The sequence below is a fragment of the Lupinus angustifolius genome, chromosome LG19 (assembly GCF_001865875.1).
Source record: "Lupinus angustifolius cultivar Tanjil chromosome LG19, LupAngTanjil_v1.0, whole genome shotgun sequence".
NCBI classification, from domain to species: domain Eukaryota; kingdom Viridiplantae; phylum Streptophyta; class Magnoliopsida; order Fabales; family Fabaceae; genus Lupinus; species Lupinus angustifolius.
The window spans coordinates 2575738-2601836 of NC_032027.1; the positions used below are offsets into that span (position 1 = coordinate 2575738).

General features: G+C 29.9%; 1 protein-coding gene and 1 non-coding gene across 2 annotated transcripts; one reads left to right on the top strand and one right to left on the bottom strand.

The window, feature by feature from the left end:
* TRNAF-GAA lies at positions 234–306 on the bottom strand. Its single transcript has one exon. It is a non-coding gene; the product is annotated as a tRNA-Phe (tRNA).
* LOC109333839 (cytokinin riboside 5'-monophosphate phosphoribohydrolase LOG3-like) lies at positions 19592–24739 on the top strand. The gene is made up of 7 exons (XM_019569417.1): positions 19592–19913; positions 20597–20694; positions 21086–21116; positions 21394–21493; positions 23812–23882; positions 24195–24338; positions 24470–24739. The coding sequence occupies exons 1-7, from the start codon at positions 19794–19796 to the stop codon at positions 24563–24565; spliced, it is 660 nt and encodes a 219-aa protein (XP_019424962.1). The 5' UTR covers positions 19592–19793; the 3' UTR covers positions 24566–24739.

A 26099-nucleotide genomic window follows, 5' to 3' on the forward strand; every position in this document is an offset into this window, starting at 1 on the left:
AATGATAATAAAACAAAAATTGATAAAGTCATGAGTATTTAATTGTTTTAACTAACATGATATAATATGATTGATTTAGGACAAACCGACATTGTCCACTTGTGGATTGAAAATTAATATTCAGTGACAAAAGAAAATCCAAAATATCGGTGGAAAATGATGGTCAAAGTGACTGTGGAATTCACATTAAGAGAACTTTGAATGCCAATATAAGATTATAAAAATGAGTATTATGCGGTGAACGTGGATCGAACACGTGACCTTCAGATCTTCAGTCTGACGCTCTCCCAACTGAGCTATCCCCGCATGTTGTTATTAGTTGAATAACATATATAACATAATAAAAAGGAACACTATTACAAGAAAAACCAAAAGGTCACAATTGGAGGACCTGACACTTGTCGGAAAAAACAACTATATACTCTAAAAATGATTAGTTCCTTACTAATAGGATAATGTAATATCCTTAGCAGTAGCACCAAAATATTATTTTTATTTTTCATACACTTTCGACATCAGGTTGTTCAAATTGTTGGAACATATTTTAGGATAAAGCAAAATTTTAAAATCAAAACCATTCGTTCACTCACATTACATTCAAGGGAACTAGATGTTACTTGACACATACATTAATTCAATGTTTAAGTACTTAGAGCATGGTCAAGAGAAACCCCACATTAAAATATTTAAACTCTAAGCTAATTATATCATGCAAAGTTGAAGTTTACGTTAAAGTAAAACAAAGGGTACTTGCCTTGCTTACCGTGTACGAAAGATCTAGAGTGTCTTTCTATATTTTGTCCATAAATATGTCACTTATGATAAATAAATAAAAAGCTTCTTATCTTTTGTTTATGGAATGATTTTAGAAAATAAAATGTCCAGAACGTGAGAGAGATGTTTGTACAGACAATTTAGTCATAAATGACCGCTATTATAGTTAAGTTATAGTCACGATGTTCACATTGTAGTATTTGAACAATTTTTTCTTTGCCACACATTATTGTGTTATAGTAAAGTTATATAGTTATACTTTTCATGTTCACATTATAGGGATTAAACTTCTGTACTTTCTCTAAAGTGATAAAGTTAATCTTATCATTATTCACAATATAGGGATAAAACTTTTGTAATGTTTGTAAAGTGTGTATCCACTATTGATTTGATCTAATGTAGAAAGATTTCAACTTATTAAATAATCCAATGGCAAATACATTCTCACCCTCCACCAATTCACTTTGGAGAGAGCCTCGAGATTTTTATTCATATGGTTGAGGGCACACCTCGACCACTCTAAGAATGAACTAATATCATCTTTATTAATAGAGAAGTAAATACTTCAAAATATAAAGAGAAATATAACTTTTAATATATTTATTATTTAATGATAAAAATGTAATTTTATTATAATTAAAAAGATGAATGTATCATTATAAGTTATAATTTTTTTTATGCATTTACTTCTTGTATTTAATTGATAGTCAATCAAAATAAAAGTTACTTTGGGAAAGTGTTAATATTTGCACACCTTTTTAAACTTTATCAAAGGGTTAGGAGTTTGATTTTCCTCAACAAAGTTCTTGACTTTGAAATTCACAATGAAAAAAGCGAGAAAAATGTTGAGACAATTTTGTCCACCGAAATGGATTTTTTGAGTTGAGTCGAATTAATCGAGGTATAGTGTTATGTTTAATGTATAATTTTTATAAAAGAAAAATAAAAAATATAACCAACTTCTATATTTGTTTACCTAAATCAAAACATATATATTTTTTTATATAAAATACCATAAAAACGTGTAACTATCAATTTCCACAAGTTTAAGTATTCACAAATTTGTGCATGCTTATTAGGAGTAAGGTCAGTTTAAAACCAGACATGCAAATAAAGTCAAATTTCAACCACCACTAATTACTATATCATAACTAGATGGGGGAGAAGACAAACAAAACAATTCTGTTTTAGTCTTACTAAGATTCCCTATATCAATCAAGTGATATTATAATGTTCTAATATATATGAATCTTAATTATTGAAAACATTAATATCAAAATTATTTTTAATCATTTCTTCTATGTTTTTTCTTTGTTTCTCTGTCTCTACAAACCAGACAAATGTTTTTTATTCTAATTTACTCTCTTTGCGAAGATTTGAGATCTTCACTACATATATTCAACTCATTTACTGTATATTTTTTTCACTACGGCCTTGTTTGGGAGTGAAGTTTTGGAGGAGAAGGAAATGGAAAACAGAGGCTTAAGTGCCTTTTTATAAGTGTATTTATGACTTCCAAGTCTTCCCCTTCCCTCCATTGCCCTCCAAAAAATAATCCGCAAACATACCCTAACTTTTTTTTTTTGCTAAACATAACAGCCATGTATGCTTATTGGATAGGAACAATGTCAAAAAGCACCAAATGACCAAATGAAACAAGAGCTATCATTTTTGCTATAACAAGCATGGTAAAAGACTTAAGAGGGTCATATTCCCAGCTTAGTTTCACCTTTACTACACAATAAAATAAAATAAAACCAAAGAAAACAACATTATAATGTAGAAAAAATGGTCACCACGAATTGACACTTAACAAGTCAAGAAAAATATTAGCCGTCAACTTTGCATGATATAAGAAGAAGGTTCTTACACCTTAGCAAGTGTCATATGTTATACTCATAACAAAAAATTTCTCGTTCAAAGAATTTCACCACCTTCAATGCACCTCACCATACCATAACATTTGCTACTATCCATTGACACCTATCTTTATTCTTTATTATTCTTCCATCTTCAATGTTTCTCTCTCCCATTTTATTACTAAGCAGAGAACCTCATATCTCTCTTTCACTCCTTCATTTCATTATTATTCTTTTCTTCAACCATTCTTTCTCTCTTCTTGGTTTATATCATTTTTCATTTTCAAAATTTCTTATTTTAAAATGGTTTTATGCATTTAGATCTATTCATTGATTTTTCCATTGAAGATATTGTATTAAAATCCTTTTATTTATTTATTTATTTTGTAGATATATTGTTATTGTTGGATAACCAGAGGAGTGAGATATCTCTAATGAGGGTGTCGACAATTGTTCTATTTGATCTGGTGTCTCTTATTGTTGGGTCACCCATGAAACATCACTGTAGATTAGTTTTCTATATCCTTTTGCATATCTTAATTTGTTTATAGAATTTTCTATTCAAAATAATCATCATCGTAATGTTGGAAATGACATGTACAATGACGAGATGGTAGAGAAGAAACAAAAAGTAAATAATCTGTGACACTCTGGTGTTTTGATCAATTCCCCTTAATTTCGTAAAGAAATCATTGTTTATAAGTTTTGCTACCTAATCTTGAGGAAGAAGTAGCACAATATTGATTCTATGTTTTTTATTTTCATTTTACCTTGTGACTCATCTATTTTGTTGTACAACATGAAATAACTATGCGAATCATTTTGAGATTGACTTTATAGAAACTATATAAGGTAATCCACAATTATTCATTCTTCATCACACAAATAGATAAATATAATGGAAACTCGTGTTATGATTCATCAAATTTCACACTATTCACCAATAGAAATATGGCTTTCCATTTGTTCCTTCACTTTCTTATTCATTCATTGTATTTCATTCGATAATTTAATCTTATAATTGCCATTTGTCGTCTTATAATAATATTGATAATAATTTGATTGATTATGAACTTAAATGCTATGATTATATTTATTTTAATATTTGAAATAATTTTGATAATAATTGTGTAACAATACGTGGGTATTAAGATAATATTTATGAACAAATTTTAATTTCAACATTTGAATTTAAATATGAATAAATGGACAATAACTCAATTTGAGGATTAATACATCATTGAAGATTTGGAACAAATAAAAAATATTGGGATCTTTTTGTGTTGAACAATAGGAAGATGACTTTACATTGTTCCTTCCCTTTCTTATTCATTCGTTGTGTTTCATTCCATAATTTAATCTTACAGATTCCGTTTGTCGTCATATAGTAATAATGATAATAATTTGATTGATTATGAACTTAAATGATATGATTATCTTTTAGATAAAATGATTATGTTTCAGTTAATATTTGAAATAATTTTGATAATAATTGTGTAACAATATGTGGCCATTAAGGTATTATTTATGAGCAAAATTTGATTTCATTCATTGCAATTTAAATGTGAATTAATGGAAAATAACTCAATTTGATTCTAAAAAAATTGCAAGCAAAGATTGATGCAACATTTAAGATTTGTAACAAAAAAAATAATTAGGATCATTTTGTGTTGAACAATAGGAAGGTGACTTTATATCCATTTATTCTCTTTCTTATTCATTCATTGTGTTTCGTTCCATAATCTAATCTTATAGTTTTCATTTGTCTTCTTATAGTAATAATGATAATAATTTGATTGATTATGAACTTAAATGATATGATTATCTTTCAGTTAAAATTTGAAATAATATTTTTAATAATTGTGTAATAATACGTGATTATTAAGGTAATATTTATTAGCAAAATTTGATTTCATTCATTGTAATTTAAATGTGAATAAGTGAACAATAACTCAATTTGATTCTAAGAAATTTGCAAGTGATGATTAATACACCAGTTAAGATTTGGAACAAATAAGAAATAATTGGATCGTTTTATTTATTTTTCTCACTTAAATGTGTAAGTATGTTCATCTGCATTTTTAACTATGCAAATGCACCGGAAACATCTGTGCCTTTCATTCCATAATTTAATCTTATATTTGTTATTTTATCGTCTTATAGTAATAGTGATAATAATTTAATTGATTAATGACTTAAATGCTATGATTTATATTTAAGTTATATTTCAGTTAAGATAATAATTTAATTGATTAATGATTCTCCTAATTCACATTTAATGACTTAAATAATTTTGATAATAATTATGTAACGATACATCATCATTAATGTCATATTTATGAGCATAATTTGATTTTATTCTTCTTAATTCCTCTCTCCTCATTTTTATCAGTTGCATCTCAAATTACATAAACTTTTTCATCTCATTCATTCTTCTTAAATGTAGGATTTAATATATATATATATATATATATATATATAAAATGTAAGTATTTTTTGTACTGTTAACAAATTGTTTATTATTCATATATTACTATTATTTATTTTCAAGGAAAAGTAATATAAATTAATAGTATAAAATTTTACACTAATAACACATATTTTAAATTCTTTTAATTAAGTGATATTGAAACATGGACAAATGATTCATGTTACCTCAAGGCTGTAAGAGGGGATTCTTCTTTCTTTAAAGGATGGGATTTTTATACATTATTTTGTGAAAAAGCAAACGTTAATCAATAACATATAAATGAATAAACAAAATTATCACTTATGTGCATAACTAGATATGTGCAAAATTATACCCACAAGCCTAAACCACATATTTATTCCATGTAGGCATATTTAAAGAATTTTGTTTACAATAATGCATCTATCCAAGATTTTGGGGAGTGTGATCACAATCATACTTACGTAGAGGGGAGTTTAAGAGAGTTTTTATACTATAATTGTATTATCTATTATTTATATTTAAACTTAACTTCTATTATATATGAGTAATACAAATAAATGTTAGATAATATATTATTATCCATATTTAAAATTTTACACTAAGAAATATTATATTCATAAATTATTCTTATCTAACACAATAATCAATCTATCTATATCATAAAAAATGTTGAGGCATAATTATTACATTATAGAATTGAAAGACATACATATCCTCTTGCCCTATTCCATTTTGTCACAATCGTAGCAGCCAATGTGTCCACACACATTTATTAATATTTAATAAGATTAATAATAGCAATTCATCGATTTCCTATTGTTTTGGATGTCACGTTCATTCCATGTGGCATGTGCTAGAAATGCTGCAGCGGTGTAGAATATGTCTCTGCCATGCTGAGTCATGTGCTTAAAAATAAAAAAATGGTGAATAGTCTTGCTTAGATAGATAAGCTCAAAGTGTGTGGCTATAACCTCATTTTTTCAACTTTAACATTGTTGGAAAGGTATGAATCACGGTCCCTCTACAATTATGTAATTTTTAACCCACCCAATTATGATATTTTTTGTTAGAAATAAGACTTTTATTGTTTACAATGAAATTGGCTATAAACTGGAAAATATAAATTATATTAATTTATGTACTAGAATTTTTTTACCCAATATGGATTCACTTACTTTAATAGTAAGTTTTTAAAACTTATTTTTCATCCTGACCATCAATTATGGTTTAATAACTGAATGTTTGCAAGGTTGTTAGCGCCTTAGCTAGTTTAAAAGCATGGAAGGTCGGGGTACATGATGAAATTTTTTAAACTTAATGATTTAATTTTGTTATTTTGACTATATTAAAATTTTGAAACTATAATTACTTAATGGAGAAGCATAACACATGTTAATATGGAATTATTTAACTGAATTAGAATTTTTAAGTTTCAAATTTTGAAAATATATTTATCTTTTGTTCCATCTGAGTCAACTGAATATCCTATCTGCTTCCTAATAATATCTTTTGTGGTTTTTTTTTTACTTTTTAAATAAAATGGACTAAAATTAGCTAAAAAATAAAAGGGGATTGTTTTTCACAATTAAAAAACGATAAGGGACTAAAAGTATATGTTAACGTTAGTTAAAATATACGAAATTAGTTGAAAAATAATTAACTACAGTTATATAGAAAACAAGAAACTTATATGAGTGAGAATCATGATATTCAAGATTCTAGGATTGATATTTCATCAATAATCAGGAAATATCTAACAAGTGGAGTCAGAGCTTTAAGTTCTGAATTTTATGGTTCTCCATTAAAGATGTTTTTCCCCAATTTTTTATGAACCCTAATTTTTTAAATATGGAGATTTTTATGCTTCCACTATTGGTTATGGAAATTGGGTATTTAGGAACAATGATATAACTTTTATCCGCTTCCACTTATCTCAATTATGAGTAATTTGTATTATGAATCCTTGCAACTTGTGTTGAAGTATATATTCAGATCTGTGCATGAACATTGCATTAACTTTTATGTATATTATATGTGCACTAATTCCTTGCTGTTGGACATTAACTTTGTCACTTTACAATTTTGCAATTTGTTAAAATATATGGATAAGATATATATGTGTTAAGATGTGTTTTTATTTTATACATCTACAATATGAAATTCATGACCTTGTATATATTGTGAATTAAAATATACATATGTATATATGTAATTGTTTTCAGTTTAAAGTTGTTGTGATGTCTGTAATTACTGACTAAAGTTAATATATGTATATATATATAATGGTTACGGTTAATGCTTAGAGTTATATATATTTTACTATGTTAGTGTGTGAAATTGTATATATACAATGTTACATATATGTTTTAAGATATGCATGATCATATTTGATTTGGAATTTATAATGATTTGCATATATCTTTTTATGTTTTCACTCTGGATCTACTTTATATTTGATTAAGATTGCATCCAATTTTATGTGTTGATATATATGTAATATATCTTTTTTTTATTTGAAATTATATTATTGTATTAAATTTGTTAATACAAAAAAAGATATCAAATCTGAATGTTTTAATTCTAATATCATAATTTTTTTTATAATACACCCATATTATTTTCCTTTTGTCTGGTAATTATTTTTGAATTAATGGATGAAATATGTTGCCAAAGTAACCTCTATTATAGAAATTGATTAAGATTACATATATAAGTATGGGATTATTTATGCGGATTGTGTTCGGTCTAAAGAAAGACACAATTTGGCCAAATAATAACATACATGTGATAATAAATAAGTAACAATTATAAAGATTTTTTCCATGTGAATAATAGTCGGTCCAAATAAAGGCTATTGTTTGAAAGAAATAATTGTTAATATTTGATTATTATATTGAAAGTACCACTTACAAATTAATTTATCTGTCCAAAGACTAGAAATTGAAGTTGTGTTGGATATCTTGTGATGAGTGTATTATGTGAACATATCTTGTTTTATATATATTGCCTGACTTGTTTATTTAAATGATTGCAACACTTATGATTTGTTGCATTGGTTGATGGTTGATTGTGTTATTAAGTGGTTGTTATTGTTGAAGCATTACTTCTGTTTGGACGTTGCCCTACGATGTTTAATCTTGTATAAAATAAGAATATTTTTTTTATGGAAAATTCAGAAGGTCCATCAGCGGAATTCAAAATGAAGTCCTTGTGATGAGAATGATACAATGCTACCAATAGGCTATAATGAATATATGTATTTATATAGGGATATAAATAATATATGATTTGGATTAAGGTTATGTTGAACCAAACTCAACTAAATGGTTTTTTCTTTTAGAAAATAAAATTGTTTGACATTTTGAGTGAACCTATTAAACAAGAAGTCGCCAAAGTGATAATATTTTTGTGAATTGTTAATAATAAATATCAAATGCTAGTGCATATATGTATCCATGTGAGTATTAATCGGGCTAGAGGAAGATTATTATTTGGCCGGATTATATACACACATGAGATGATAAACATATGATTATTATAAAGTTATATATGTGAATGATAAATCAATCCAAAGAAAAGTTTATTATTTGATATGCATTATGATTAATGTTTGACCATTTTAAACAAGAGCAACATTAGTGATTGATATAAAATATCAAGCCAATTGTATGTTTGAATTTTATGCGAATAATGATCGACCCAAACGAAGATTAGTATTTGACCCAAATAACAAACATACTTGTAGCAATAAATATGTGATAATCGTATGAGTTTCCACGTGAATAATAAGTCGTTCCAAAGAAAGACTTATTGTTTGACATGACTGATTATTAATGTTTGATTACTACATTGAGTGTATCACTTTCAAGTTAATATTTTTGTCCAAAGAATCAATATTAATGTTGTGCTAGATAACTTGTGATGTGCATCATCATCATTTGAATTTAAGTATTAAAGTTGAATATGAGTTTAATTGTAATTATGATTGCAATTTGTTTTGTTCATTTACTAGTGCTTCAAATATTTCTGCTCAAATTAAGAACACTCCATTGTTGAATGAGATAAACTTTAAGGTCTATAAGGAAGCCATAGAAATTATTTTTGGCTGTATGGATTTAGATCTGGCACTTCAGGTGGAGAAACTCATTTCTATTATGAAAATCATTGTTGAGGTTAAAATTGAGAAATGAGACCACTCTAACCGAATATGTCTAAAGATCATGAAATGCTCTATTCCATAAGCGTTTCAAGGCTCTACTTCTGAGGGTCAGAGCAAGGAAGTTCCTTGAAGAAATAGAACCATACTTTGCCAAAAATGAAAAGGCGGAGACGAGTAGTTTTTTGGCTAAACTCATCTTCATGAAGTATAAAATCAAAGGGAACATAATGGAGTATATTATGGATACGTCTAATGTCACATCAAAACTCCAGTCACTTATTTTAAAGCTTGATGATGATTTGCTCGTGCACTTGGTTTTGATCTCGCTTCTTGCACACTTTGGACAATTCAAAGTGAGTTATAACACTCAGAAGGACTATGTGCAAGAGGAAGTGAGACTGTAGAGAGATAAGAATGAAAGTGCTCATTTGACTATGACCTCTCAGAATAAGAAAATAAAGAGCAATAAGGATGTTGTGAAAGGGCTATTTGTGTTTTTCCTTAGAGAATTTGGAATTGTTCTACAATGCACTATGTTAGGTAAGTATAACATGAAGGGTGTTGTTGAGTGATTAAACTGAACTCTTAAGGATATGGTGAGAAGTATGATTACTCATTCTTCCTCGCCAGAGTCTCTTTGGGGGAAACTTTAAAGACTACAGTTTACATCCTTAATAAGATGCCAAGTAAAGCAGTTTACAAAACCTCATATGAACTTTGGACTAATAAAAGACCAAGCTTAAAACACTTACACAAATGAGGTTGTCCATCTGAGGCACGACCTTATAGGCCACATGAAAGGAAACTAGACTCAAGAACAATTAGCTACTATTTTGTTGGCTACGTTGAAACTCTGAGGGCTATAAACTTTATGATCCTACTTAAAGACATTTTTTAGACGAGAAATGCAAGATTTCTTGAGGAAGTTGAATTTAGGAAGGAAGAGAACATAAAGAATGTTGTCTTTGAGGAAGAACGTGTCACTTATGGTGAACAAGTTCTTGTGCCTATTACAATTCAAGGAATACCTTCGGTAATAGAAGATAATATTCAGAATATTGTTCTTGACACTATTTCAGAACAAGACAAGAATGAGATTCTCTATAAAGCTCCTATAGAACAAATTCAACAACCTCAAGAAGTAGAAATGTCATTAAGGAGATCCACTAGAGAGAGGAGAAGTGCAATTCTTGGTGATTATATTGTATTTTCTTGGGAATGCTTGAAATATGTTATTGTATTAGTCTCACATTGTCTAGTATAAAAAAAGAGTAGAATATCAATGTTATATATTGGACTCAGGTCCCTTGTTTTAATGTGCATCAGATATAACCACCAAATAGAAATACCCTATGGGTAGGTGGGTCCATGGGTGTGCTAGGGTTTGTAATCCTTATTCTGTAATAATATATTGGTAGCCGCTTTGCGTTCCCGAGGACGTAGGCACAATTGACCAAACCCCGTTAACAAATTCTCTTGTTTTTTCTCTTCTATTTATTCTATGCACATTATTTGATTGCTTGTGGTCAACGCTGCGCAACGATCACTTCCGCTGCACCAACATATTTCTTTAAGAACATGAGGATGACATGGAGTTAATACAGTATGAACTCGTGTCTTCGAAAGAAGACATTGATTATAAAGAAACATTCTTTCAAGTATCTTCGAAGAATTCTTTTAGAATTATATTGACTCTAATAGTTCATTTTGATTTAAAGCTACATCAGATGGATGTTAAGATTGCATTTCTAAATAGTGACATTAAAGAAACAATCTATATGGTGCAACTAGAAAATTGTGTCAATTGGCTCAAAGTCTAGGGTATGCAAATTAAAGAAATCCATTTGTGGCCTTAAACAAGCTTCCTGATAATGAATTCACAAATTTCATCAAGTTATTACCTCATATGGTTTTGAGGCAAATAAAGTCGATGATTGTGTGTAACATAGGTTCATCGGGAGTAAATTTATATTCCTGGTATTATATGTCGATGATATACTGCTTGCTAGCAGTGATATGAGACCAAGAGATTTCTAACGAATAATTTCGAAATGAAAGATGCTGGGGGAAAATTCTTTTGTATTAGGTATTCAGATATTGAGAGATCGCTTTCAAGGTATCCTAAGGTTGTCATAATAAAGCTATATAGATAAAGTCCTGGATAGATTTGTCATGAAAGACAGTAAATCAGATGATACCCCTATAGCTAAGGGAGACAAGTTTAGTCCCGAATAGTGCCCCAAAAATGACTATGAAAGATACGAGATGCAAAAAGTTCCTTATGCATCTGCAGTAGGAAGTCTAATGTATGCTCAAGTTTGTACACATCGCGACATATCGTTTATCGTTGGTGTTTTGAAAAGATATTTGAGCAATCCTGTAATACATCACTCGAAGGCAGTCAAACGTGTTATGCGTTACTTAAAGAGAACAAATGAGTATATGCTCACTTATCGGAGGTCTGAGAATTTAGAGATTATTGGGTCCTCTGACTCTATTTTTGGGTGTCTAGATAATAGACACTACACTTTTGGATATGTGTTTATCTTGACTGAAGATACTATCTCTTGGAAGCCTGCTAAACATACGCTCATAGCTCCTTCAACCGTGGTTGTGGAGTTCATGGTTTGTTTTGAAACATCAGACCATGGATATGATTGCGAAATTTTGTCACTAACTTACATGTGGTCGATGACATTGAAATACCACTAGGAGTTTATTGTGATAATAAGTATGAGGTTGTTTTACTCCAACAATAATAGGAGTTCTACAAAGTCAAAATTTATTGACATCAAGTTTTTGGTTATTAAAGAAAGTGTCCAAAATAGACAAATTTTCATAAAACATATAAAGACAAATTTTATGTTGGTCGATCCAGTGACTAAGGGTTTGATACCTAAAGTCTTTCATGAGCATGTTGTTCATATGAGTGTTGTTCCTAAGATTACCTTAGTTCAGTGGGAGTCTATATGCTTTATCATTTACTTTGGATGTTATAGAGTTTTTTTATGCATAATAAAGTTGATGGTTTATTGTTCTATTTTGAACTTGTGTATTATAACTATTGTGTTGCAATTAAGGACTTTGGATTGATCTCACTAAAGAATAAAGAATGACCAGTTGGAAATAGACATGTTTGAGATCACATTACATGAAATTTTAATGTCACTCATCCATATTTGATCTATGTCATTTAGTATGGTAATCATCGTGGTCAAGTCACGCTTAAATGTGATGAAGTTTGCGGTGGTTCCGTAGTTGATATATGAGATAAACCAGATTATATTAAGGAGAAATATAAATATAAATAGCATACGAATGTGTGCCTAAAAAATATGTGATATAATTGTTTCAAGAAAAAATATGAAGTACAAGTGAGAGATTGTTAGAAATACATAACTTCTATTAAGGTGGATATCATATATTTAATACAATTATATTGGTTATTTATTTGAGGGTTACAAAACAAGTGATCTGATTAATGACAACATAAAAGAATTCTAAAATTGATAACAAATATTGACTTAATGAGTGAATTCTCAAACGGTTGACCTATATGGGATAATGTGAACCCTATAAGTTAACACATAAGGAATAGTTATGGTCCCCAAGACACCAAATCACAAATAGTTTTCACCTCTTCCCATCACAGGGAAAACGCAGGTCCCAAAACGAATTAAGGATTTGGTTGAGGAATATCATCATACCAAACTCTCTCAAAATGTATATCAAAGGAGTAGATGAAAGAACATGGATTCAAGTGTGACTTTGTATCATTGTTTTATATTATGAGTGAGAATCATGATATTTAAGATCCTAGAATTAATATTTCACCAATCATCAGAAAATATCTAACAAATAGAAGATGGAAAGAAAGAATAAGAGTGATGTGAAAGATGTGAGAAGTACATTAAGAGTTGTTTGGTTTAAGAGAAAGAATAATGATGGTAGTTTGGTCATTTTATAAATTTGGTGTTTTATTGTCGACTTTCTCCTCATCGGAGAAGAAAGCAACTTGTATGGGATCAACCATAATTTTTTTCTCTCTTCCTAAAATGAGGGAAAATGTTAATATCTCATCACTTTCTCTCTTCTTATCTTCTTTCCCTATAAACTCGCTTCAACCAAATGAAGGCTTAACATATCCAAAATAACCCTAATATAAGTACGTTTAGCTATTATCCAGATAATACGCAAACTTGAATCACATGTGTAAATTAACTTCTACAACTCTAAAAATACAGAGTTTGTCATATTTCCAACCAGCTAGGCAAAAATTATGAAAAAATAAATGTAGTAACAAGGTAATCGGTGCCCCATATATAATTTATTTTCACCATACTCTGACCACAGCAGAAAGAAACCAGAAAGTTATGGGGAATTGATGACAAGAAGATAAGAAATATATCATTATCATGCACTTGAAACGAATGCAGAAAATTAAAGATGGTGGTGCATCACAGATCTCTCCCTTAACTCCTAACTCTTCAGTTTCAGAAAATTTCATTACACACGTTCGCATTTATATCCATAGTTTCATACACACCCTGTAAGCTTCACAAATTCGTTGTACTATTTTCTCTTTTCTGGCTTTTTATGTTGGGCACGATTTCGTGACACCAATTTGTAGGACACTTCATAGTGCCATATTGATGCTGTTCTCTTGTCTTGGCATCCACTGTGCCTATTTAGATTGAAAATTCTGCATAATTGGTTTCCTGAGAATAATAATGTACAACTATTATCCTCAAGGTTTTATCTAAATCAAACAATTTTTTTGTGTGTAGGATGAAGCTATAATTTTTATTCTGAGACTGTCTCTATTATATTGAAATGAGAGAGTGGGACAATGGATAACAATATAACCTAAACTCATGAGGATACCCATAAGAAATTCATCTAATTTAAATGGGAATAACCAGATTTTGTTGAGTTTGGGTTTATTTTTTAATTCCATCCGGGCTTGACAAAACTTGTTGAGAACCATCGTATGTATACATAAGGAAGAAGGATCCTATGTATTAACGAGGAGATAATTGTTTTTATCCATATTTCCAATGTTAAAAATATGATTTTACAGTAAAGAAAATGATAAAAATATTATTACATGTTATATTTTATGTGTTATTGTGTAACATTTGTCTTTCCATTAATAGAGAGTATATTTACTCATACATAAGGAGATAATTCACTTACTTCAAAAGCAAGTCTAAAAAACTTACTCCACATGTTAGTTATTAGTAAATGATTTATATATATTCAAGTTAAAGGCTGAAACGGAAGAAGGTGGGGCTGGGGAAATCCAAAATTGATGAAGTTGGGGATGAGATTTACTTTTTCAACTTAAGTGATACATGTTTGGGATTTCAGATTGATGAAACCCGACTCTAACCTATGCCATTGCCAACTATGATCAAAGGTTTTCATAAATCCTAATCACAATAGTCAAAGGTTGCTCTCTCCCCTCCTTTCCTTAATTATTTAGTTGGAAGTTACAAGACATATAAGATAGTTGCTCTAGAAAATGTCAATGTGGTGGTCCAAATGTTCGAGCTCCATCAATCTACTAGAGACAACTTACAATCTTAAGCTAAGTTGGTCACCAGCATAGGATGACATCAAGAATATTCTATCTCACTTTAGGATTAATTTTAAGGTTACCTCGTTATGGAATTACAAATTATTAAAAAGTTCACAGACTTGATTGTATATTTTAATTGAAGGACCTACTTCAAAATTTTCAAACACCTAGTGATTAATTAATTCTTACATTTATGCAGTTTTTATTAATTATATACGCCATTTTCCAATATTAAATTATCACTTTAGTCCTCCCAACACCAAAAGGATTACATTGTACACATAATAGAACAAAGACCTTCAAACTTGGGAAGAGTGAGGAATGATTTCAGAAAATCCAAAGCATATAATTTCAATTCTTGTCTTTTGTCTATAACCTTACTTTAACACTTTCATACTTCATTAATTTATGTCAAGGTTAATGATATTACTATATTAAGCTAGAAAGACAAGTAGAACAGTCAATAAACACACAAAAACATGATGTTCTAAGCCCGCATGCAAGCAAGCATGCTTGAGGTTCACATGAATTTTTATACATAAGCTCAATGCCCCATTAAGATAAGTGATTATGAGTTTATAATCTCTAAACATGGGAGGGGGCAATAGTAGACAAACAAATGTGTTAATAAAGCTAAAGAAAACCAGCCAGAAAGGTTATTTTGGGATTGAAGCTCTTACACCAATAAATTAATTTATAACAAGTAGCTTAAAGGCATGGGTTCTGTTCCAACAGTCCTCTGAAAAGGGAAGCATATTGTATCCTACTTCTATGTGTCATGAGTCATAATTGACCAGAAAAATATTAAATTTATATTTTTAACTTAAATATATTTGTTTAGTCAAACACAATTTATGACACAAAATGATATATATTGGGATAGAAGATTTGCTCTATAACAAAAGAGATATGTATGATTTAAAAAATGTATACCAAAAACACTATCAATTGAGAAATTGTTTTGTATTAGTTTGGTTGATCAACATAATAAAGTTTTTTTTTATTTATCAAAACCATGGTTTAATCGGAACGGATAAGATGCAGCTTTTGCAAAGTTTGAAATTTTACACTAAAGTTTCTCCAAACTTATTTTTAGAATAAAAACATTCCGAGATAAACCACTTTAATCTAAACTTATTTTTAACTTGAAGTTCACTCAAAATGTAATTTGCAAACCATTTTCTCAACACACATCATAATTTCAAAATGTTCAAAAGATGAGATAGAAAATGGAAATCCCTTTAGAATTGGTCCCAAAATGTTTTTTATGGTCAGTCCTTATACTTTTTCATTTTTGGTTTACACCCTTCCCCTCCAACTCTAGTCGTTAGTTGCTGACATGGCAAAGGAGACTCCACGTCACATTTACACGTCTGAAAACGGTCCTCCACATCTATAAATAGTTAACTTAATTAAATAATAAAAAACTTACAAAAAAAAATCTTGTTCTAGTTTAAAAGTAAGGGTAATGATAGGTTTAGGGTGATAATATGCTAGCTTTAAATCGTTCTTATTTAATTTTGAAAAAATAATTATACACATGACACCATATAGGCAATTATATGAGGATATGACAATATTAATGGGAGCTACAATACTATGAGTCACATCAACAATTAAGTGACATAATCACAAGCATGTATACCAAAAGTGAACAAATATAAATACTGGAAACTAAAAGAAATTATAAAGACCCATTAATTCCTATTTTGAATGGTTGAACACTTAAATAAACCCCATTTTCTTTATGTAGACACCAAACACATGAAGCAATTAGTGAGAGACAAAGAATGGGGTTTTGGGACAACATGGTTGAAGAATTGTGTGAAATAAGATATGGGGAATGGAAAAGGGAGTGTGAAATAAAAACAAAATGTTGGATGAGGGCACAAGGTGATATTGGACACTACTCGCTTATGTTTTCTTTTCAATCTATCTATGCACCAATACTCAAAATGACTGGATAGCACCATCTGAACTTCTGCTATTACCCATAACTAATTGTTCACTATAAACAAAAAATTGCATTGAAATAACTAAAAGAAGAAAATATGTCAGGGATGCCCATTCATGATAATTAATTACTTGTAACATCCTCACACTGTAATAAATAATAATCTTAGTTTTTTCATGTCTCATGCTTTTGACGGTGAGTTTCTTCAAAATTTAAGAGGTGAACCTAATCAAAGGCATAATAAGGGGACATTGATGGTATAATAAGAGTACATGACACATGCATTGGAGCAGTCACAAAATGGCACTAGAAATCTGTCATGAAAAATCATTTACTGTGTCTATAAAATAAAATTGTGAATATATTATAGAAAGGCAAAGTTATTATATCCATCCTTTATTTTTCTATTTTCCACTTGATTTTATAAGTTTTTTGTTTAGGCTTGAAATAAGACTTTTAAGTCAGTTTCTATTTTCAAATTTATTCTATATGTTTTTTTCCTGTCAATTTTGTACCTTAAAACTCATTTACAATTTCATAAAAATAGATAGGTTGTATAGATATGTTCATTTAGAAATGGATGATACCAAAATTTAATTTTGGTCATGGAGTGAGAAAGTTGTAAGAAAAAATCTGCCAGGTATGACCAAAATGAATGGAAAAAATTACCAGATCAACTTAAAAAAAACAACTTATAAGATGAATTTATAATTTTACCAATCACAATGAATCTAAACCATTTAATTAACAACTACAATATACAATCCAAGTGCATAATAAGAGTGAATAAAAATATTGTATACACACTATTCTATTCCACTACTTTTATTATCAATGAGAAATAGTCACATCATTAAAAAAAATTATTAAAATATTTAATGAATTGTCTGTTCCTTATTAATGTTAAAAATAATGACATAGAATACTGAGTATAAAATATTTCTATTTAATAAGAGTAAGGTATGAAGCTTAGTTAATCAATAATAATAATATACAAATAACATTAATTACGATTGACGTGTCATTCTTTTATTGGTTCTAGTTAGTTAAGCATTTTTGTTTAGGTTAGTTGAAAAGATATGTTTGAATCAATTTCTTATATAGTTTCTGCATTCCTATTCTAGATAAAGGTCTGTTATGATTTCATAACACTTTTGGCCAAGTACCAATGGAAAACAGAACAAGTGGAAATGCTGGGAGGGAAGCAAAATGGCAGTATTTGGCACCAATATGACTCATGATTGGCATTGACACCATATTTTCTTGGAAAAGCCCCATTTCTGGAAGAGTCCAGGTTCACATCAGTGGTCTTAAGACTCTAAAACATAGTAATGATCATGATTTTAAGAATAATGTGATTCATCTATACTTTCACACAAATTGAATATTTGTACATTACGATTTTATTACTATAGGTCAGTTAAAATGGGATTGCAGTTACGGTTGTTGTTATGATGATTACGGCTATTGCAATGTCAATTGTAGCGGTTATGGTGTGAAGTATTTAGTGATTAAAAATATTATTGAATTCAATGCGGCCTTGACTCGATATGGCAAGATCAAAATGAATCAATATCATACTACAATTGTGATATGATGCGATTACGGCGGCCACCACAAGTATAATATTGTGGATGCATATGGAATAATAAGGATCTAAAAGATGATTAACCACAATTATTTCAGGTGGTGGAAGAAATTCATTCTGATAGGATTTGATGAAAAATTTCTACTACCAATATCAAATAATTGTCACTAATAGTCTCTTTGGTAAGAAATTAAAGGTAAGTATGAGATGATATGATCATTTTCTGTTTACCATTTTAGCTCAATAGGAATGTTAGCAACACATTGTTTTTCAAATTCTTTAAGCATTTTTCATTTTCATTTTTATGTTAATAATGTCTTCTTTTCTCATCGACAATCATCCATTTCTTTTAAACAAACTCACCATTATTTTGATTATTTTTAAAATAGGTCACTTACAAGCCAAGAAGTCCTCACACGTCATCATGTGTCTCACAAACATTTTTTTTATGAAGAATGTGACAGAAGGGTTGTTTTTCTAGTCGTTTAGGTTCTCAACCTTATAAATTGAGCATTCAAACTCTTGGCAAATTGTATTTGTTGAAACAAATTCCTTAACTTTTTCTCCCCCGCTTTTTTTGTCGAAACACTTCCCAAATCCTTTCTTTTTCTTTGTGTGGTACTTTAAAATAGTAGCAGCCATACAAAGTGACATTAAGACCTATGTTGAGCACGCTAGCCCAAATGATATAAAAAAACCGATCTTATACCATTTATCAATAATGTCCTTATATTTATCTACGTCCTTGTGGGATATGAGCCAATTTTTTAGCTTTTATGTATTTTGTATGATGGTTCACTTATGACAATGTGGGATTTGTATATATACATAAGAGAAATTATAACATAACTCTTCACCCTTCCATTTTACCATTCTCTACTTAGTTATCATATTAAATAAACAAATGCGGTTATACCAGTTACTCTGAATTAATTTATAAAAGAATACTGCATTTGGTTTGCAAGGGGAGTTTTCCTGGTTCACAGAGTTGTTTTAGATGATGAAAATGCAATGATTTAATTCCGGCCAGAGATACTTATTGGAAGGTCATTAATTCTGAAAGTGATTAATTCCTTATACCTTATAATACCAAAAAAAGTTTACACATTTATGTAGGGACGTTAAGAATAGTAGTCCAAGCGTGCTAAGGTAGTGTCACGTGCCACAGCATTGGGGTTTATATAAAGCCATGAGACTTGGAAGAAGAGTAGTAGTAATGCAAACAAGGATTGACTATAGTATAGTGAGTTGTTTTGCATTTGTAATAGTTGATGCTTTTGTTTTTTAACACAACACTTAAAACTATTTGTAAGAGTTCATAATAAGTGGGAGATTCTTCTGTTTAGTAAGCATTAGATTACAGAATAAGAGTGAAACAAAAAGTGTGTGTCACTGAAATATAATAGAACTAAGTTACAAAAAGATAATGGAGACACTGAATGAGATAAGGAATTCAAGGTTCAAGAGGATTTGTGTGTTCTGTGGGAGTAGCCATGGCAAGAAAAGTAGCTATCATGATGCTGCAATTCAACTTGGCAATGAATTGGTATATATACATTGTTATTTTTTCTTTCCTTTTATTATGTTCTTCCTTCACCCTTTTTTCTGTTATTCACTATATGCTGTTTTTTTCCTTTCTTTTCTGAAAAAGCCATTCTCTGTTTGTGATTTTGTGACTTGTTCATGGTCTTTCACTCTTCAGAAATCCAAGTTTATGTTAATTTCCTTGAAATGATAACATCAGAATGTTTGTAATGCAAAAATATGCAGTTTCTTCACCATAGACAAGAAGCACAAAAAGGCAAAAACATTCTCAAAAGTTTAAAATTTGCACACTTTTTTTCGTATGTGTAAAAATTTGCACAGTTTGAATTCTCTGTTTCCTTTTTCTTTCACGAGTTTTTATCTTAGTTGCTCTGAACAGAACAATTGTATTGTACTGACTTACAAGTACTCTCTTCTGAAAGAACATTGAAGAATCATTTTTAATGTTTTTTTCCTTTCTTTTCTTCTACTTCAGCCTTTGCATTTCAACAGTTAAAAAATGTACTATCATGGTCAAGGGGTTGTTTTCCATATGGATCATTATTAGTCGTACTTTTTTTGACATCATAATCATAGTATAGTATATAGTGTCATACACAATAATTGTCACCATTCCCCAATGTTTTGTTTTCTTCTTATTTAGTCTTTCAAAGATGATTAAATTATTTTTAATGGTCACCAAAGGTATCAAGGAACATTGATTTGGTGTATGGAGGGGGAAGCATTGGTCTAATGGGTTTGGTTTCACAAGCTGTTCATGATGGTGGTAGGCATGTCATTGGGTAAGTAAACACTCTTCTTCTCTTTCTCTTTTTTACCCCTCCAAAAATTTTGTTCAGTAATGTTGGGAAATAAGTTCACAATGTGTCTCTCGTTCTCTTAAACATGGTTTAAATATCAAATATCTATTGTTTTATTCATTTCATCGTCACTTGGTTTTGAGATGAATGTTATACCAGAATCGAAGTCCAATTTTCTCTGATTATCATGTACCAATTAATACACTTTAGTTATGGGTCAAAAGTAACCTTTTACATGGTTCGGGCGAGGGGCATATTAGGAACTAAGTCTCACACTTAAAAGGGGAGAACAAGAAATCATGTGCTCATGTGCTTTTTTTTGGTCGCTTTCTCACCATTGACACTAAATTTGTCATGTAATTGTCTTTTGCAGAGTTATTCCCAAGACACTCATGCCTCGAGAGGTATGTCTGCTTCAGCCACAAGAAAAAGCTTAAACTCTTTTAATTTTCTTCTCATAATATAAAGTATTGCTAATTTTATATTGCTATAATTTAATAATAATTTTATTTGCTTCTCTTCATCAATCAAGGTTTGAACTCAAATTTGTTCTTTTATACTATAATGATGCATCTTATTTGTTTTAAGTTAAGCCCTTCACCCCCCAGGTTTATAAGTCAATTTCAAAAATGCCTTTGATTTTTCTTCTTATTTTGTGTTACCTATTCTTGTGTTTTGCAGATAACTGGTGAAACAGTAGGAGAAGTAAAAGCTGTAGCAGATATGCACCAAAGGAAAGCAGAGATGGCTAAGCATTCAGATGCTTTTATTGCCTTACCAGGTTAGCTTTCAGATCTTTGGTTGCATTAGAATATGTATGTTGCACACTAACAATGAGTAAAAGTGTGTAGTAATAGAATCATGAAGTGTTTCAATGTTTCTAGTAGTAGTGTGTAACAATTACCATATCTCAGTGATTGATTCTCTAGAGAATAGATAGTTAAAGCATTTACTGCAGAAAGGTGTAACAAATTTTATGATCTCACTTATCGTGTCAAATCTGAATGTTTAAATAAGAGAGTTAAACTATAGACTTACATTAAAAAAATTGTGCAAGTTGAGTTTGAGACAAAACTCATGATTCTATAAATATTCACACAATGCTTACAAACACAATTTTACTATGTAAACACTATCAATTAATTTTGGTATAATTGCAGCTTTACATAGACCTCAGTAAAAAATTATTTTTATGGTAACAACTTTAAAAAAAGAAGACATACTTTACAAGATATAGAAAATATTTAAGCCTATAAACAATATACATCTATACTCACTTGAACCATGATGTCCTATCTAAATGTTGGATTTGGGGTCTAACAAAAACATTTTCCTTAATTAAATGTCACTTTCCCATTGATTTCTAGATGCTACTTGCCTTGCTTTTAGGCAGAATTGTTGTCTACAAAAACAAAAGTTTCTTTAACTTTTTATACTAATCCCGGGATTGTTACCCAAATATCTCAAACTGACCAAGTTGTGGGGTATTTTTTTGCTAAACCTTTTTGGCTAAGTATTATTAAACCTTATCTTGGTTGCATGAGAAGATGTATGTTAAGTAATTGAGAAATCACACATAATGGATATTGTTAATTTGTCCTCCACTTAGCAAACATTGAGGCATTGGATACACATGTTGAGTAAAAGTTGGGGATTGATAAGTATACATTTTTACAAAATCCTAAAAACCAAATAAAATATCCATGTTGAATAAATCAACTAAGATTTTACTAACATGTAAGGACACTTATTATTATTTTTGGTATGGATAAAGAACTAATATCTTTCAAGGTATCTGATTGTTCCCCCAACAAATATTGCTTAAATGAATCAAATCTTTGACTTTTTTGACTTTTTCAGGATCTATCTAAGCATTATATCACTAGACCAACACTTTGTTGGTAGACACTCGAAAATGAAATATTTTTTTTCATGAAAAGTAAATCTTTTTTTCTCAATGCATTAATATGAAAATATTCATATTTTAACAAAAACCTACAAAATAAACCAAAACAAGAGTCTTTCAAATAATCATTGTGCCCGTTTCATTCAATTCAATTGGTAAGTCGTGAGCCCAAAACAATGCCCTTTTTTTCATACATCCAAATGCTATGATTTTAGAGCAACCCTTGTACTAGCTGATAATGATATAGTCCCCACTTGACCCCTTAATATCTTTGACTGCGGCTCTGAGTAACTGTGCTTCAATATTATCTTCCTTTCTTCTTCTTTTTAAAAAGTTATGTATACGTATTTATACAATTTTTATATTTACATAATTTTCAATTTATTTTATATCCATGCAGCTGCGATCTCATATTTCTCTTTAAATAAACTGTTTATATAAAAACCAATGAATGTTTTGATTAGTTGAGTAACTTCTATTTTTAAAAATAAAATAAAGTTAGAAGTCGCATTCAGATGAATTTTCAATTCTTTTAGAGAAAAAAATGTTATCAATACATTTTTTTCCAACACTCTCTTCCTCCATATGCATTTAGACCTTCTCTTTTTTAAAGGGTGTATTAGTTTTCATGAATTCAAAATCGTACCTTTCTCTTAAAAATTTCGCATGAGTAAAAAACCAACTTCTAAGTAGCAAAGAATAAATAATATAAAACAAACATATAATAAGAAATCTCCAAATTTGTTTTTGTCTTTGAACAGTGACGTGATTGTACCAAACTACCCTCTTTGATAGGGATGGTGTAAAAGGAAAAGAAGTTTAAAGAAAAAACATTTCAATCTAGTATCTGCCACTGAATGATACCTTCCCTTTTCAAACACTAATATTAGAGACATAGGTAGTGACGAACATGCAATGTCAAAGTTGTCATTGACTAAAAAAACAAAACAAAAAAATGTCATTGACTCTATCCTAGGATCTATAGTATGAAAAGTGGATTCCCCACAAAAGCTTATAGTACAAAATAATATATTAGAAATGAAATAAAAAAGTTAATGTAGTTTTCAAATTATTCAATTAATTTTGAAGATTGATTTTGTTTTTCTTATTATCATCTCAATCATGAATTGGCTATAGTAATGTGTTTATGTGTTCAATTCATTACGAAACTTATGCAAGTTAATTTCATGCAGGTGGTTATGGGACTTTAGAGGAGCTTCTTGAAGTTATAACATGGGCTCAACTTGGGATTCATGACAAGCCGGTAATTAACTTATACCCATTTTTTGAATACTTGTTAAGAAAATCAATATATGAAGCTTCACATGAAAATAAAATATATAATACATCTACCAATAAAAAGTATTTAATACATTAAAGAGTTAAACTTTTTTATTCATGACAAGCCTCGACACAATGTTAAGGTCAGTTCTTAGTGACCATGAGTCATGAATTCAAATTCCGAAAACAAGATAGTTAAGAGTCTCATGAACTGAGTCGTTCTTATTTAACACCTTGTTTAACTTTGTTGGCTTGTACTACCGGTCTAATGAAGCTTGAAATTCCCAAATTGCAGGTAGGATTAGTAAATGTTGATGGATACTTCAATTCCCTGTTATCATTTATTGACAAAGCTGTGGAAGAGGGATTTATAAGTCCAAATGCCAGCCACATAATTGTATCAGCACCAACAGCAAAAGAGTTAGTCAAGAAATTGGAGGTAATTTGTCCTCACTCATAGATGATTTCATTATAAAAGTCACATCAGATTTCAGGTTATTCAAGTACATGATTGAATATATTTTTCCTATAATGTTCCACCAATAGCACATTTATATGTTTAATTCACAGGATTATGTTCCCTGTCATGAGGGTGATGCTTTAAAACTGAGCTGGCAGATGGAACAGAAACTCACTTACCCTCAAGATTATGACATTTCCAGATAGACAATAATTACTTCACATGCACTGAATTTGAGACCATATCGAATTTTGGAAGTGGAAGAAGCTAGTTTCAACTATTACTATTCAGTTTTTTTTGTCCTTTTAATTTCTTGTGTAAATCAATATATATTGACCTGAATATGTTAAATACTTCGTTACCTTGTTAAATTCCAACTTTCTTTTATGTAACTTGTAAGTACCAACTAATTTTTATGTTAAATTTACCTTGATAATCATCCTAACCATGCCTTTTGTGTTATTTGGCCTAGAAAAGTATCAAACACATAAATTTCAGAACCACTTCATTAAGAGATAAATAGAGAACACAATAGTACATGAGTTGATGGGGTGGTAGTGTACATAAGTACACAACTATCAACTATGGCCCAACTAAAATGCTGCCAAGTTTTGATTATTAAGAATGGGGCCGAATATCAGACAAAAATGTTCAAGACATGTCTTCAAGTATCTGTTTTTTTAGTTCAAAGGGTCTTGAAAAGGCAAGTAGGTTGGAAGCACAGACATAAGATTTATAAAATAGTAAAAAAAAATTTAGTTTTTGACTAACCCCAAGCCAAGGTTGTGTTACTTCTGAATTTGATAAGGAGTATAGGAGTGGGGAGATTTGCAACCAATAACCTAAAGAATAATTAGAATAAGTGGTTTGACATTATATATTCACCCAAAAATTTTAGACAATATGTCCAAATACATCCACTAAGTCTTTCAAATTATCCATTGTTCACATGCACATGAATTCAATAACAAGTTGATCTAGTGGTATAAGGTTCCGTTAAATTTTCAGGATGACCAAAATGTTAAGAGTTTTATTTCCGGGAGCAACACTTGTTGGGAGGAGCAATCATGCACCCCAACATGAATTAGTTCATCCTTACCTATAGAGTGAGGGATACTCTTAGTAGTACCAACACACTAAGTACATCTCCAAAACTATATTTGGTAAGTCATAAATAAATATAAATGTAAAATATCAAAAAAGTAATGAAATATTTTATATAAGGAATGATAAATTCTTCTATATGATTAACTATCATTAATAAGTAAAATATCATAATCCTCCATCAACGAGTATAAGGACTTATAGCGTAAATTTTTAAGAGGATTTACCATTTTTGATGGATTGGACATTCACATTCCTAATCCTACAAAATAGTGAGAGGGGTAAGGACAACAGAGAAGAGATTGACTCAACCAACAAGCAATAACAGGTAACTGGGGGGCCTGGGCCTGGGACAATTTTGTAGTGGAAGTGCACAGGAAAGCAGAGATTGCATTACTAGTTCAGCAAAGTTGGATAAAGAAACTGCATTTTGTAGGGCCCTTTATCCCCTAACAAATGGGACAGTGCCATATATTATTAAGGGCCACATGGGATTCAAGGAAAAAGTTAAGGGGTCATGTGGCACATGCATCTAAGGACACAATATGATGGCCATAGTTTGGTCCCTGGTCTCATCTAACAAGTGCAGTGATTGAAACTTGAAAGAACTTCTGCTTTGTACAATTGGGGCTATTA

What these genes read in the sequence shown, in the direction of transcription:
- LOC109333839 (XM_019569417.1), top strand. Translation starts at nt 19,794, where the DNA reads ATGGAGACACTGAATGAGATAAGGAATTCAAGGTTCAAGAGGATTTGT. An exon ending in GGTGGTAGGCATGTCATTGG is followed by an intron (nt 20,695 to 21,085) that starts GTAAGTAAACAC and finishes TGTCTTTTGCAG; the next exon opens with AGTTATTCCCAAGACACTCA. An exon ending in AGACACTCATGCCTCGAGAG is followed by an intron (nt 21,117 to 21,393) that starts GTATGTCTGCTT and finishes TGTGTTTTGCAG; the next exon opens with ATAACTGGTGAAACAGTAGG.